At 49.8% G+C, this 13,471-nt stretch overlaps 2 protein-coding genes across 2 annotated transcripts in view; both read left to right on the top strand.

Moving 5' to 3' along the window:
* Positions 1-1,456: 1,456 nt before the first annotated feature.
* Alg1 (ALG1 chitobiosyldiphosphodolichol beta-mannosyltransferase) lies at positions 1,457-12,277 on the top strand. Its single transcript, XM_021209719.1, has 13 exons — positions 1,457-1,687; positions 2,755-2,832; positions 2,952-3,055; positions 4,093-4,241; positions 6,346-6,435; positions 6,742-6,852; positions 7,570-7,691; positions 7,808-7,846; positions 8,100-8,159; positions 8,924-9,034; positions 10,110-10,224; positions 11,023-11,098; positions 11,800-12,277. Exons 1-13 carry the CDS (start codon positions 1,480-1,482, stop codon positions 11,929-11,931), a joined length of 1,395 nt encoding a protein of 464 aa, XP_021065378.1. The 5' UTR covers positions 1,457-1,479; the 3' UTR covers positions 11,932-12,277.
* LOC110329984 (ALG1 chitobiosyldiphosphodolichol beta-mannosyltransferase like) overlaps positions 9,068-13,471 on the top strand; it is a 6,948-nt gene continuing 2,544 nt past the window's right edge. The window contains exon 1 of the mRNA XM_029544564.1: positions 9,068-9,436. The gene's annotated coding sequence lies outside the window, so the exon portion shown is untranslated. The remainder of the gene's footprint in view (positions 9,437-13,471) is intronic.

The following is a 13,471-nucleotide window of genomic DNA, read 5'->3' on the forward strand; positions in this document are numbered from 1 at the left end:
TCTCTCTCTCTCTCTCTCTTTCTCTCTCTCTCTCTCTCTCTCTCTCTCTCTCTCTCTCTCTCTCTCTCCCTTTCTTTCTCTATAACCCATTGTCTATCCTTTTCTCCCCAAATATGAGTCTCCTGTTTCTCCTTATAAGCTGGAAGTCAACAAGCCTTAGTGAGCTTTCTGTCTCTGCCCCTCACAGTTGAGATTATAGGTTTGGGGTGACACCCAGCTTGTTACATGGGAGTTAGTATTTGAACTCCTGTCCTTATGATTTCAAGTAAGAGCTCTTAACTGCTGAGTCATTTCTCTAGCCCCTCATTTTTTTTTTGAGTTTTGTCTTAAACTACCCAGGCAGGTCTGGAACTCTCTATGGAGTTGAGGATGACCTTGAACTGATTTTTGGCTTCTCCTCCAAAGTGCCAGGATTACAGGCATATGCTGTGCCTGGTTCCTCTCTTTTATATTTGAAATGTTGTATTCAATATGCATGCATCTTAACAAATGAAGAGATAAACATTTTGCTTAATAAATTTTCTCACTGGAAGGCACCTCTGTTAAACAGAGCATGACCAGCCAGAGGCCCTATGGTCTCTTGCCTTCTACTAACAAAGATCGGTTTCCATGTGTAGCCATGATCTTGTTTATACACCCACTTCTCAGGGAATGGCCTCTTTCCTCAACCAAACTAGGAAATCCATCCAAATTGTTTTTATTTATTTAGTGTACAAGGCGGGTGCTGTGTGTGTCAGCGCGAGTGTGGAGGTCAGAGGACATAGAGAGTTGATTCTCTCCTTCCATCACGTAAGTACCTGAGATGGTACCCTACTTTGGCATCAAACACCTTTACCTGAAGAAAACTCATCAGCCTCCCATCCAAAATTTAATCTCTCTTGTTAGATTATTAAAGGCAGCTACAGAGAGACAGAAGGTGTAAATAAAGAGAGGCTGGGTCTGATCATAGCCGAGACAAGTTCATGTATGGTGAGGGTGTGTTTTTGTGTAGATGGCTAAGACACTAACAGAAGATGGGATATGGCCTCCTATGGGGTTAGGAATGACTTCACAGTCCGTAAGGGAAGCTGAGAAGTGTACTCTATCAGCAGGTAATTATCATTATTATAGTTTGAAATTTATCTTAGCGGTCTGAAAAAGAAGTTCTTAGATTCCAATAAAGGTACAACTTTACTTTCACAGGGGAAAACACTGTTCAGAGAACTTGGCATGGCTAAGTCCTACTAATTCTTGGGCTCCTTAAGGAACTCTTCAAAGACCGCCTACCCCTTCCAGGCCCCGCCCCCCCGTTCAGAGCCCGCCCCCATCTTCCAAATCCTCTTTCCTTTTCTTCCAGACCCCGCCTTATCCAAGGCCCCGCCTCCTCCTACGTAAAGAGGCGGTTTCATAATCCCCTCCCCCGGGGCAGGGTCTGGGGTGTGCGCCTGCGCATTGCGAGGCTTCCTGGTGCGGTCACGTGCTCGGCGCCGGCGGGCCAAGATGGCAGCGTCCTGCGTGGCGCTGCTGGTCCTGGCGCTGCTGCTGTCGGTGCTGCTGCTGGGCCTGTGGAAGCGTGGGCGTCAAACGGGCAGGGCCCGGCACGTGGTCGTCGTGGTGCTGGGCGACGTGGGCCGCAGCCCCCGCATGCAGTACCACGCGCTGTCATTGGCCCAGAGCGGCTTTTCGGTGACGCTGCTGGGGTTCTACAGTGAGTGGCGGGGACCTGAGAGGGAGGCTCAGTCAGGAGCCTTGACTCCCCCGTTCTGGGACCGAGGCGGGAGCAGCTGTCCTCCTCTCCTGCCTGTTCTGGCCTGGACCGCTGTTTTCTGGTGTCTGGGAGTAGCGGGCGTCAGCTGCCGTTTACCATATGTGAGGACTACAGATGGATCGGTTGCAAGGTGTCTGTCACTTGATTCGTTTAGGTCGAGCAGAGAGACAGGCTGCAACCCTGGTGTGTGAGACCTTAAGTGCTGAACACCACTTCCTCGTGCTGCCTTTGTCGCTGAATTGGCAGGCTGAATGTTTGTTCGCGTACCTCATCCAGCCGCAGAGCTTTTCCAGCTGTGGCTGGTTCTCTTGTCCCCTCGGGTGTAGGCAGAGGTGTCCACTCCCTCATCATGCCCATGTGGATGATTTTGCAGGGGTTCTCTCTTACCATGCAGCCTCTTAACTGGTTTGGACTATGTAGGCCAGAGTGTCCTTGAACTCAGAGATCCACTTGCTTCTGCCTTTAGAGTGTTGTGCACTACTCAATCCCTCAGCTATCCAGCCTTTTGTCACAACCATATGCAATATTCCAGCATGTCGGGGACATTCATAGCTATCCTCGAACACATGCTGGGCACCTCAAATTGGATCTGCGAATTTCGGGGTGGCCCAGCTCCATCTAAGGGAAAGTGGGACTAGCTCTTATTGGTCCCTGTGTGGAGTGCTATCCCAGGACAGACTGCCATCCAGGGATCTACTCTTCATCAATTAAATTGGGTCCCTATTTCGTGCCAGTCATCAGGTTAAATTAAGTAGATATGATGGATGCCCTTCGAGGGTATTCTATAGAAGAACACAAAGTGACCTCATTTTCCATTCTAGGTACTGGGGACATGTGAGGTTTCGATAGGTGTTGAGACAGGGGCTTGCTTTGTAGCACATGCTGGCTGTGAACACCTTATCCTGCCTCACCCTTCCGAGGACTGGAATTACAGATGTGAAGGAACACATTCAGCTGACTGTAACTGGCTACTTCTGATACCTGAAAGGGCTCATTTGCATTTGCAGACTCCAAACCTCGAGATGAACTCTTGCAGAGTGATAGGATTCAGATTGTGAAGTTGACGGATCTGCGGGGTCTGGGAGGTAGGACCAGTCAACTCCAGGTTCCTGACTAGGGGTAGGGATGGCTGTGTATTGGGAAGATGAGGGGGCTCTCAGTGCCAAGAACTCTTTTGTAGAGACGGATGTTTTCTGACTTACAGCTGGGCCCCGGATTCTCCAGTATGGAGTCAAAGTTGTATTTCAGGCAGTGCACTTGCTGTGGAAGATGATGCACACAGACCCTGCAGCCTACATCTTTCTCCAGGTATGTGCCAGCTGCTGTCTCCTATGAGAATTACCATTAGCAGGCCACTTGCTGGTTTTTAAAACATGCACACATTGGGTTGTAGGTGTGGCTCAGTGAGGTTTGGATTTGATTTCCAGTCCACAAACAAAATGAACAAATTTTTAAATGCATTTAATACTTCTGTGTGCATAACCTATCAAAACATGAGGAGGGCTGTTGCACTCGTGAACTTGCAACTATACAAGACCAGCACCAGGGCTAGCCTGCCAACATTGTAGCATGGATGGGGGCGGGGTGGATTCATAGGGGTGCCATCCCTAGCTAGGGAGCTGTTGGCAGTTAATGGTGGTTGGGGGTGGAGGTTGTTTTTCTTCCCCAATGTACCCACTAATAAATTACCCATTCTTCAGTAAACAACCTTTCACTTATGTTAGTATAAACAACTCTAGTTAAACTCAGTCACTAAAGAAAAAAAAATGAGAACAGGAGGGAGCAGTTGGGATGACTGACAGGTGAGGAGGAAGCTGAGGAAGAGAGTGGGGAGTGATCAGAATACATTACACATACACAGTCATGAAACTGTCAGGCAATACATACAGTAATATGAAAAACAAATGAGCATGAGTGCACGGGGTGTCGGAGCAGTGGCTCAGTGCTTGGTTGCTGTTCTTGCAGAGGACCCAGGTTTCACTCCCACCATCTGCAATAGGAGTTTACAGCTGTCTGTAACCCAGGTTCCAGGGATCTAGCACCCTTGTCTGGTCCTCATGCTTAGGTGGCAAATTCTTTACCTACTGAGCCATCGTCTTAACTCCAGAGCTCTTGAGATTGTTGATGATTTTGGGGTTTCCAGGTTGGGCAGTTTGGTTTCTTTATAACTTCTTACTCCTGTGTTGTTGATGGTGTTTTTGTTTTTATGGTGGAGGGGGTCTTTTTCTGCCCCCGGGCTGATGAGAGCCTTGTAGATCATGGTTTCTTTGCTGTGTGGTCACTCCTCTAGGCTACATGGGCCATGGTCTATGCTTCCTCCACTGTCTGAGTCTCCTTTTTCCTAGAACCCCCCAGGTCTGCCTGCTATTGCCGTCTGCTGGTTTGTGGGCTGCATTTGTGGGAGCAAACTGGTCATCGACTGGCACAACTATGGCTACTCCATCATGGGCTTGGTCCATGGCCCCCGCCACCCCATTGTGCTGCTGGCCAAATGGTGAGAGGGTGTGAGTCTTCATTAGCGTGGATGGGAGAGAAGGGCCTGGGTGAGCAGGTTGGATCTGGGCAGGGTCCTCAGTTCCTCTCTGATCCTGGTTGGTCATCTTATTGTGTGCTTCTTGCTCTGGGGTCCAGCTAGCTCTGTCCTTTCCCTCCCCCTGCTGGGACTGATTGTTGTTTGTGGGACCAGCAGACCAGGCAGCTCCTTCCTGTCATAGCACCAGCTTCGTGCCAGGCTCCCGGCCAGGTCCGGTTTTTCCCACTGTCTCCATCACCCCCACTATGGTGCACTGTAAAAGTTAGGCGAGTGGGGGGAGAGTGCTGCTGCCTCTTGCTGCACAGGAGGAAGCTGCACTCCAGAGCCGACTTGTAGCTGGAGGGAAGAAAAGGCTGCCGTACTCTTGTGGTAGCTAATGAGCTTTCTCACTCCAGTGCCCAGACTAGCTTCGAATTTATGTTGGTCAGATGCGTACACTCTGGGATTACAGGCACAGCAAACCACACCCAGTTTAGCAGTGTTAACTTTTTTTTCCCTTGAGACAAGAGTTTCTCTGTGTCGCCCTGGCTGTCCTGGAACTCACTCTGAAGATCAGGCTGGCCTCAAACTCAGAGATCTGCCTGCCTCTGCTGGGATTAAAGGTGTTGGCCGCTACCATTCACCAATCCTTTTATGCATTTTTTGGCAATTAGTTTTTCTAGTTCATTTTTATTCTTAAAAATGACTTTATTTTCAAAAAACAAAACAAAAACAACAACAGACAGCTGTGTGGTGGTGGCACATGTGTTTAATCCCAGCACTTGGGAGGCAGAGGCAGGTAAATCTCTGAGTTCGAGGCCAGCCTGGCTACACAGAGAAACACTGCCTCAGCAAACAAACACGATTACTTTATTTTATATGTGAATATTATTTTTTTTAAAGATTTATTTATTATATGTAAGTACACTGTAGCTGTCTTAAGACACTCCAGAAGAGGGCGTCAGATCTCGTTACGGATGGTTATGAGCCACCATGTGGTTGCTGGGATTTGAACTCCGGACCTTTGGAAGAGCAGTTGGGTGCTCTTACCCACTGAGCCATCTCACCAGCCCCGAATATTATTTTTTATATGGATGTTTTGCTTGCATATTTGTCTGTGTACTATGCGTTTGTCTTGTGACTGCAGAGGACAGAGGAGGAGATCAGATCTCCTGGGATTGGAGTTATAGATGGTTCTGAGCTGCCGTGTGGGTCTAGGGAATTAAACCCTGGCTCTGTGGGAGAGCAACCAGTGCTGAGGCATCTCTCCGGTCCCTAAACTTGTTTTTTGAGTCTCATTTATTGTAGGCTGGTTTTGATCTTCCTCTCCAGGGCTGGGATTACAGGTGTGCACTACCAGGACTTAATTTATGATGTGCTAGCGATGGAACCCAGGGCATTGATGCATTATGGGCAAACTCTCTACCAAATGAGCTATATCCCTACTCATTCATATGTATATGTGTATATATACGTATATGTACATAATACACACATATTTTTGGATTGTTTATTGTGACTGGCTCCATATCATATCATAGGATGACCGTGAATTCTGATCCTCCTTCCTCTTTCAGCGTTTGGATAGACATGCACCACCATGCCCCATGTTTTAAGCACTAGAGGTAGAACCAGAGCCTTGAGCTTGCCAGGCAAGCTGTCTACCAGCTGAGCCACATTCCAGCCTGAAGCTTAGTAGCCTTGATTTGCTCTCTTTCTTCCTCCTTCTCCTGGGATGAAGCCTCGACATTACTAAACTCGCTTCATACCACAATGAGAGTCACCTGCAGCCCTGACTGTGCAGGGCGGCTGAGACTTGGTTAAACAGCCCGTATTGGGTTTCTCCTCTTTATTGCACGAGTCTGGATTTGTGGGGATTGGGTCCCTTTAATGATTGTAATTGTGTAGGCTGAACAGTGAGAGGGAAGGAAGGTTTGAGAGAGTAACTTACGGGAGCTCATGGTGCATTCTGACAGGTTCAAGGGGCCTAGCTCTGCAGCCTTTCCGCTGCCTAGGAGTATCAAGTCATGGAGGTTGGGGTGGCATCACCCCAGGGGTCCATGCTGATCCCCAAGATATTTTATAGGTATGAGAAGTTCTTTGGGCGCCTGTCCCACCTGAACCTGTGTGTGACCAATGCTATGCGGGAGGACCTGGCAGAGAACTGGTGTGTCAGGTATGTGGGGCTTGGGATGCCCATTAATCCATGTGTTTTGAGAGCTACAGCACAGTCCTGCAGTCCTGTATTGAAGTACTCAGGCCATGGGAGATAGTTATTGGTTTTGAGAAGCCAAGGGGGAGGCAGTAGATTTTCTTTCCCTCCCAGCTGTGTGACCTAGGACATTTTGGTGCTAAATATCTGCACCATTCAAAGGAATTTTCATTTCTTGTCTCTTGGATTTCCCCAAACTCTCTTGCTTTTTGGGATCCCACTGTGTCTTCTTGCTTAGATTTTTTTCTGCCCTCTCCCATCTCGTGTCAGGGCTGTGACGCTCTACGACAAGCCAGCATCTTTCTTTAAGGAGACACCCCTGGACCTGCAGCACGAACTCTTCATGAAGCTGAGCCACAAGTACTCTCCTTTCCAGAGCTGGTATGTCTCCCCTCTCTCTGCCATCCTGGTCTCCTGCAGACCTGTGGATTCACTTATCCAGAGGCAGCAAACTAAAGCTATGGCCTGTCACCTATTGCTGTGAAAGGTTTTATTGGAACACAGCCCACCCATTCACCTCTGTGTTGTTGGTGGCTGTTGGAAGCCTGGTATAGTGATGAATGTCTGTAATCCCAGGACTTGGGAGGCTGAGGCAGGAGGATTGTAAGTTTGAGGCCAGCCTAGGCTACATAGCAAGTCCTTCCCTTACCCTGAAAACAGTGGTTGCTTCCAAATTACAGCAGTGGAACTGCATATCACAGCAGTTGATGGTCCCAAAAGCCCGAAGGATTTTACTCTCCGGCCTTTAAGAAACAGCCTGCTGAGTCCTGGGATATCTTGTCCTGCTGTCAGTGGGTTCTTGTTGGACAAGGGACCTAAGTGTCCCCTGGGCAGAGAAGGTACCTGCCCATGTCTACTGTGTGCTCCTAGGAACCAGGCATGGCTGGGGGAGGTGGGTGAGTATATCTTCACCGGGATGCTAAGCAGGCAGGGTGGGGAGCCTATGGACGTGGCACTGAGTTGTGGAGTGGCTGTTACTCATGTAACCTCAGTGCTAGCAACAGGATCTGTGAGGTCAGTGGGGTGCAACTTCTGTGGCCTGCCTCTGCCTCTGCGCTACAGTGTCTAATATCTTATCTCTTTTCTCTGATTCTTCAGCTCAGAGCCCTCAGATTCTGACATGGAGAGGTCGGCCTTCACTGAGAGGGATTGTCAGAGCGGGGTTGTGAGGCGTCTGCGTGGGCGGCCAGCACTGCTCGTGAGCAGCACTAGCTGGACAGGTCTGCTTCCCCCAGCTCCTGGGCTGTGCGCACAGCTTGCTTTGGGATCCAGGGATGGGTATCTGAGTAGGGTGGGAAGTTGGAAGGCAACTATGACTCCTTTTCTCTCCCTGTAGAGGACGAGGACTTCTCCATCCTGCTGCGAGCATTAGAAAGTAGGTGTGTGGCTGCATCAGCAGCTCAGAACTCATTAGGCCTTTTGTCGAAGCCTGTCATGTGGTCTGCCCCTGGTGTCATGGGTAGGACTGCTTGAGATGTTGGGGAGGGCATGGAAAGCTCACTGCTCTTACGTGGTCACTGGGTGGCTAGACCCTCAGTCTGATGTATCTCGAGACTAGCAGCCCCTGGGAAGCAGCCCTTCACTTCTTACCTGTTTTCTCCTGGTTCTTGTGTCTATTTTAAAAATAGAGTTTGAGCAACAAGCACTCACTGGAGACAGCCTTCCTTCCCTCGTCTGTGTGATAACAGGTACTAATGAGAACACCGTGTCATGGTTCTAGAAGGGCGGAGGGTGAAGAATGGGCACAGGGCCTTTACAGGACACCTCTGTAGGATACTGTCTTGTTGGTCATCACCAGAGTTCTCCAGGGTAGTTTCTGTCTTCCTCCCTAAGGTCTTGCCCTTGTCAGGCAAGTGCTCTACCACCCCCCAGCTATACCTCCATACAAGTTGTCCAGGCTGGCCTTGAATCTACCCTGTAATCAGGCAAGCCTTGATATACTAACCCACTTCAGCCTCCCAAGCAGCTGGGATGGGCCTGTCAGTAAGCCCTTGGGTGGTGTTTCTACCTTCTACTTGCTATACAGAGAACCTGATGCTCAGAAAGGATCAGAGTACAGACTTCGCTCTGGGATGGTACTACTTAGCCCAAACCCTTCCCTTTCCCAGAGGATTTCTAGCTCCTGTAGGTTGGAAGCAGTGTGTCTTCTGTTTATTCACAGGGCTAGGCAGCTGCATCCTCCTCTTCCCTTCCAGCTGAGTTCCCAGGGGACCCTGTGGGGAGTCAGGCATGCTAAGGATGATCTGTGTCAGGTGCAGCTGGAGATGCTGTGTCCCTGTGCCAGTTGGCTGGGGTGTGCTTAGCATCCCAGGTATGGGATGTCAGGGCCTGAGGTGGCCACTGGTGGGGGTGGTCCTGGGGAAGGGTTGTCAAGTGCCCGCTGGAGCAGCAGGACCTGCCCACTGGCAGAGGTGGACAGTGGTCATGGTGGTGACTTTTCTTCTCTGTGAAGGAAAGGGACCACTCAGAGAGCACTACCGCCACCTCATCAGCCAGAAGCACCTTCAGCACGTCCAGTTCTGCACCCCATGGCTAGAAGCCGAGGACTACCCACTGCTTCTAGGTGAGAGGGCAGGCTCCAGGTGAAGGCAGAAGCCACACTGCTCCACAAGAGCAGACAAGGAACATGTTACCAGTCTGTGGTGCTGTAATTTTTGAGACAGGATCTATGTAGCCGAGGTTAGCCTTGAGTTTGTAGCAAAGCCTCCTGCCTCAGTCCTGAGTGCTGAGATTACAGGTGTGCAGCACCGTGTTTGGACTTTTCGTTCATTTGTTTGTTTGTTTTTTTCCGAGTAAGATTTCAGTGTTTAGTCGAGGTTGGCTTTGAACTTGTACAGTGATCCTGTCTTAGTCTTCCACTGCTGGGCTTACATGAGTGCTCCACTCGACAGCCGATACCTGATTTTTGCTGGATTTGTTGTAGATTTGGTTTCTTTGATTTTATTATTTTTCAGTTTTTGTTAAGGTTTTACTTTTGAGACAGTAAAACCGTACCTTGATCTCAGAGAGATCCAGTTGCCTCTGCCTCCTAAGTGCTGGGATTAAAGGCCTGCGCCACAGGCCCAGCTCTGCCCTATGTTTTTAATCTTGAGTTCTTAGAGGTTTGCCACTCTATCTAGTCATTTGTTGTGTTTGTGTGGGTGTGTAGGGGTAACACACTTGTGTCATGGCAGGTATATAGCCATCAGAGGACAAGTTAGAGGAGCTGTCTATGTTCCTTGAGATCCAGAGATGGGGCCAGGTTGTCAGCAAGCACCTTCTGCTAAGCCAATCATTTTTAAGTGGTCACTGGGTGGTGGTCTTGACCAAGCCAAGTGAACCAAAATCATAGCTCTGCTATCACAGTTTCTCTTTGAACAGAGAAAACAGAAGTTTTCTCTTTGAAAATGAATTATGGCTAATTATGAACAATAAATCAATACAAGTAAAAACGAACAAAACCAAAACAACCATTTGGCAGAGTCAACCATGTTTTAGCTTCTAGTTAGGCTGCCTGGCTTCTTGGTCAGTTTATGCCATTTGTGTTTAGGACAGTCTCAGGGACAGCTTCTGATTTCCACTCACTGTTGGGATTTGGGGTGGGGTGTCACTCCATAGGCCTGGGAGAACGTGTCCTAGTGTTTTGACTGGCTTTGCAGGGTCAGCGGATCTGGGTGTCTGTCTGCACATGTCCTCCAGTGGTCTGGACCTGCCCATGAAGGTGGTGGACATGTTTGGGTGCCACTTGCCTGTGTGTGCCGTGAACTTCAATTGGTAGGAGCAGATACCAAGCCTTACTTGGGGCGTATTCTAGAGCAGCAGTTGGGGGCCCTGTGGTTCTGCTGAGCTCCAGTGAAGGTCAGTCAGCTTGGTTCATCCACTCCATGTCATGCCAGCCATCCAGATGCAAATGGTTTTAGGATGTTGGGACTATGAGCCTGTAGTCTGGAGGCAAAGGCAGGATTTCAGTTGAAACTAACTTGTGCTACACAGTAAGTTCCTGTCTCAGGAAAAAACTGTAGCTAGGGGCATGCTGAGTGTGTCTGTCTCAACATGTACCTTTCTTCTCATCCCTGCCCCACTGCTGGGATATTAGATGCCATCTAGAGAGGATGCTCATGCAGACCACATGCAAACACAGCAGCTTATGGGACATAAGGAACTTGAGCATCTGTGGATGCACAAGGGGCTCCAGGAAGGAGCCCTGCACAGAGTGGGACGGGGCACGGCTGGGGTTTGCTCATGGCTAGCATGCTACTCAGGCTCACCCTGTGGGGGAAGGGTGGCCAGATGTGCTTGCAGGTGCTTTGCTTTACCTCCCTGCTCTGTGGCCGAGCTCTCAGACAGACATGCTGGGACGCTAGCTCTCAGGCTGCAGTGGAGAAAAAACAGAGAGCATCTCAGGCCACCTTCCCTTCTCCAAATCAGCCTGGTGTTTTGTAAAAGCCTTGTAGGCTTTTCTGTCCAAATACTTGAGCTCAGAACAGAGGTCTATTTCACCTGAGGGGTAGTGGCTCGGCTCGGTTCCTTTTCTTCTCCAGCTGGCTCTCAAGTCCCTTGTTCTCTCTGCAGTCTGCATGAGCTTGTAAGACATGGAGAGAACGGTCTGGTCTTCAAGGATGCCGAGGAGCTGGCAGCTCAGCTGCAGGTACTGGGCCTACTCTGTTTGTATGGGGCTGGGTGGTTTGAAGCCTGGCATTGCCAGCTCCATGATCCCTGCTTCCCACGCAGACAGCTGTGGAGGAACTCTGGGGTGTAGAGGAAGGGAGCAGAGGGCTCCAAGGTGGCTTCTCAGCCTGGGCTGTCAGCCATTCATTCACATTGCCAGGGGATGGAAGAGCCATGCACAAACATACACATCCCTGCCACGTGTTCAACGATGGAAGCTGTGCTGCCCTTTAAGGAGGGTAGGGGCCAAGGGAGCACCTGCTGAGGGTCTATCCTTATAAAACTAATGCCCTCTCACTTCTGTCCTTATGTCCAGTAAGAACCCTGCAGTATCATTCTGACATGGATGGGAATATTAGCTGTGGACATGTGCAGATAGTCTGAGTTCCAATAAAACTTTATTTACAAAGGCAGGTGGGCAGGACCCAACCTGAAGGCTTCAGTTTTCTGGTCCCTGATAGACACACTAAAGGCTTCCATCTTAATTGCATCTGTAGGAGTGTGTTGAGGATGGGAGGAGAAGCTGAGAATAGCAGGTGGGGGCTGGCCATTCTCCAGGGCAGGGCTGTGGGTGAGTAGAGGATCCATCAAGTGTCTAGTGAGGGGAGCAGCACTGCTGGACATGAGTGAGAGGGCCATGGCCTGGTGCAGGGAGCTAAGGTCCAGTTTTCCTTCCCCTAGATGCTTTTCTCAAACTTTCCTGACCCTGCTGGAAAGCTAAGCCAGTTCCGGAAGAAACTGCAGGAGTCAGAGCAGCCACGCTGGGATGAGAGCTGGCAGCAGACTGTGCTCCCTTTGGTCACTCACAAGTGACCTCCAGGCCAGAGGGTAGGGCCCCATCCATCCTGTGGCCACCCTTCCTGCCGGGGCCTTTGAGTGCCCCCTAGTGGTCATAAGCCAGAGGACAGCAGTGGGCGACAGCTAGGAAGAGAGTGATCTGGCAGCGCTCTTCTGTTCTGAGCACTTCTGTCACTTCTGGTGTCCCTGCCAACTTCTCAGTCCCTGGGTTTTTGTTTCTGGACTCCTCACATCCCTTACATTCCGGTTCTGCTGGGCTGCCGTCAGCTCTGGGATAGCCTGTGTTCGTTGGGTTTGGCTGAGCAGGGCTGAGTTGTCTGAGACAGTCATACTTAATAAATATATATATTTATTTGTACAATGGAAGTGTTTGCTCCGAGCCTGTGTCCACTCCAGATGAGCTGCTGAGGACAGGCACTAGCACTCAGCCTGTGCTTACTGTACACTTGTGCTCTGTTATTTAACATTCCTGCTCAACAGAAGCCTTTTCAGCTTTCCCATGACAGTCATCTCATTTTTCAAATCACCTTCAAACACCATGGCGACCCGTCAGCACCAGCTTCAGGATTACGATGGCCGAATGCTCTTCATAAGGGAACAGTTTGGCAGTGTGAGGGGGCACCTCTTCCCAGTAGATCCCAGCACGGTCTAGATAAGAGTACAGAGATCTCAGGAGGGCAGCTGACCAGGTGTGCATTCAAGCTGACTGGCTTGGGCCGCAGGTTTGCAGGCCCAGGTAGATGCTCTATGGGTGTGTGTACCTGTGGGCATGCTCGGTCTAAAGGTGGAGGCAGAGGTTCTGCTCCCCATGCTCCCCTTTATTCCCTTAAGCCCCAGCAATCCTGTCTCTGCCCCTGATGACACTAGGATTACAGGTACTTACGGCCACAGCTCAACGTTTTACACGGTGGTTCAAACTTGGGTCTTCTTCTTTGCATATAGTAAGCCCCTTTGCTTACTCATCTCTCTCAAGCCTGAAGGCAAGGCCTTACAGCAGCAGCACCTCTCAGCCGCCTCTCCTGTTGGGTCCCCTGCCTCTCCGCACCTGCCTACCCTGTCAGTTGGGGTTTTCAAGTACCGTGAGCCAAGGTGGTTTCATAACTAGTATTGTGTTAAATAAAGCTAGTAGTTTAGAGTAGCACAGGCAAACAGCCACCTGAGTATAAGTTGGCACACATTCTGTAAATTATGTAAATCCCCCAGTTCCTCCTAGCTGTAATTTTTTTTCTTAAGTATTATGGAAGGAATCCAGCTGTGCACATAGTAGATAAGTTTCTACCACTCAGGTAAGTGCTCTGGTCCCCATAAAGAGTTATTGAAATCAGACACAGGCTGGATGCTCTGTGGTCCCCTCTGCCATTCATAGGGAAGATGTGTTGCAGGCTCTGTGTGTGTGTGTGTGTGTGTGTGTGTGTGTGTGTGTGTGTGTGTGTGTGTGTCTCTGTGTGTCTCTGTGTGTGTGTGTGTGTGTGTGTGATCATCTGAAGGCCAGGAAGGCCTCTTAGTGCTCCATCAGTGGATTCAGGTAGTGTTCACCTGCTTGTGTGATGTCTGG

This window comes from Mus pahari, chromosome 12 (genome assembly GCF_900095145.1).
Source record: "Mus pahari chromosome 12, PAHARI_EIJ_v1.1, whole genome shotgun sequence".
In the NCBI taxonomy this organism is placed as follows: Eukaryota; Metazoa; Chordata; class Mammalia; order Rodentia; family Muridae; genus Mus; species Mus pahari.

Excerpts from the sequence above, each read along its gene's own strand:
- Alg1 (XM_021209719.1), top strand. The coding sequence starts at position 1,480 with ATGGCAGCGTCCTGCGTGGCGCTGCTGGTCCTGGCGCTGCTGCTGTCG. Across the intron at positions 3,056-4,092 it reads CAGCCTACATCTTTCTCCAG|AACCCCCCAGGTCTGCCTGC; the intron begins GTATGTGCCAGC and ends CCTTTTTCCTAG. Across the intron at positions 7,847-8,099 it reads CCTGCTGCGAGCATTAGAAA|AGTTTGAGCAACAAGCACTC; the intron begins GTAGGTGTGTGG and ends TTTTAAAAATAG.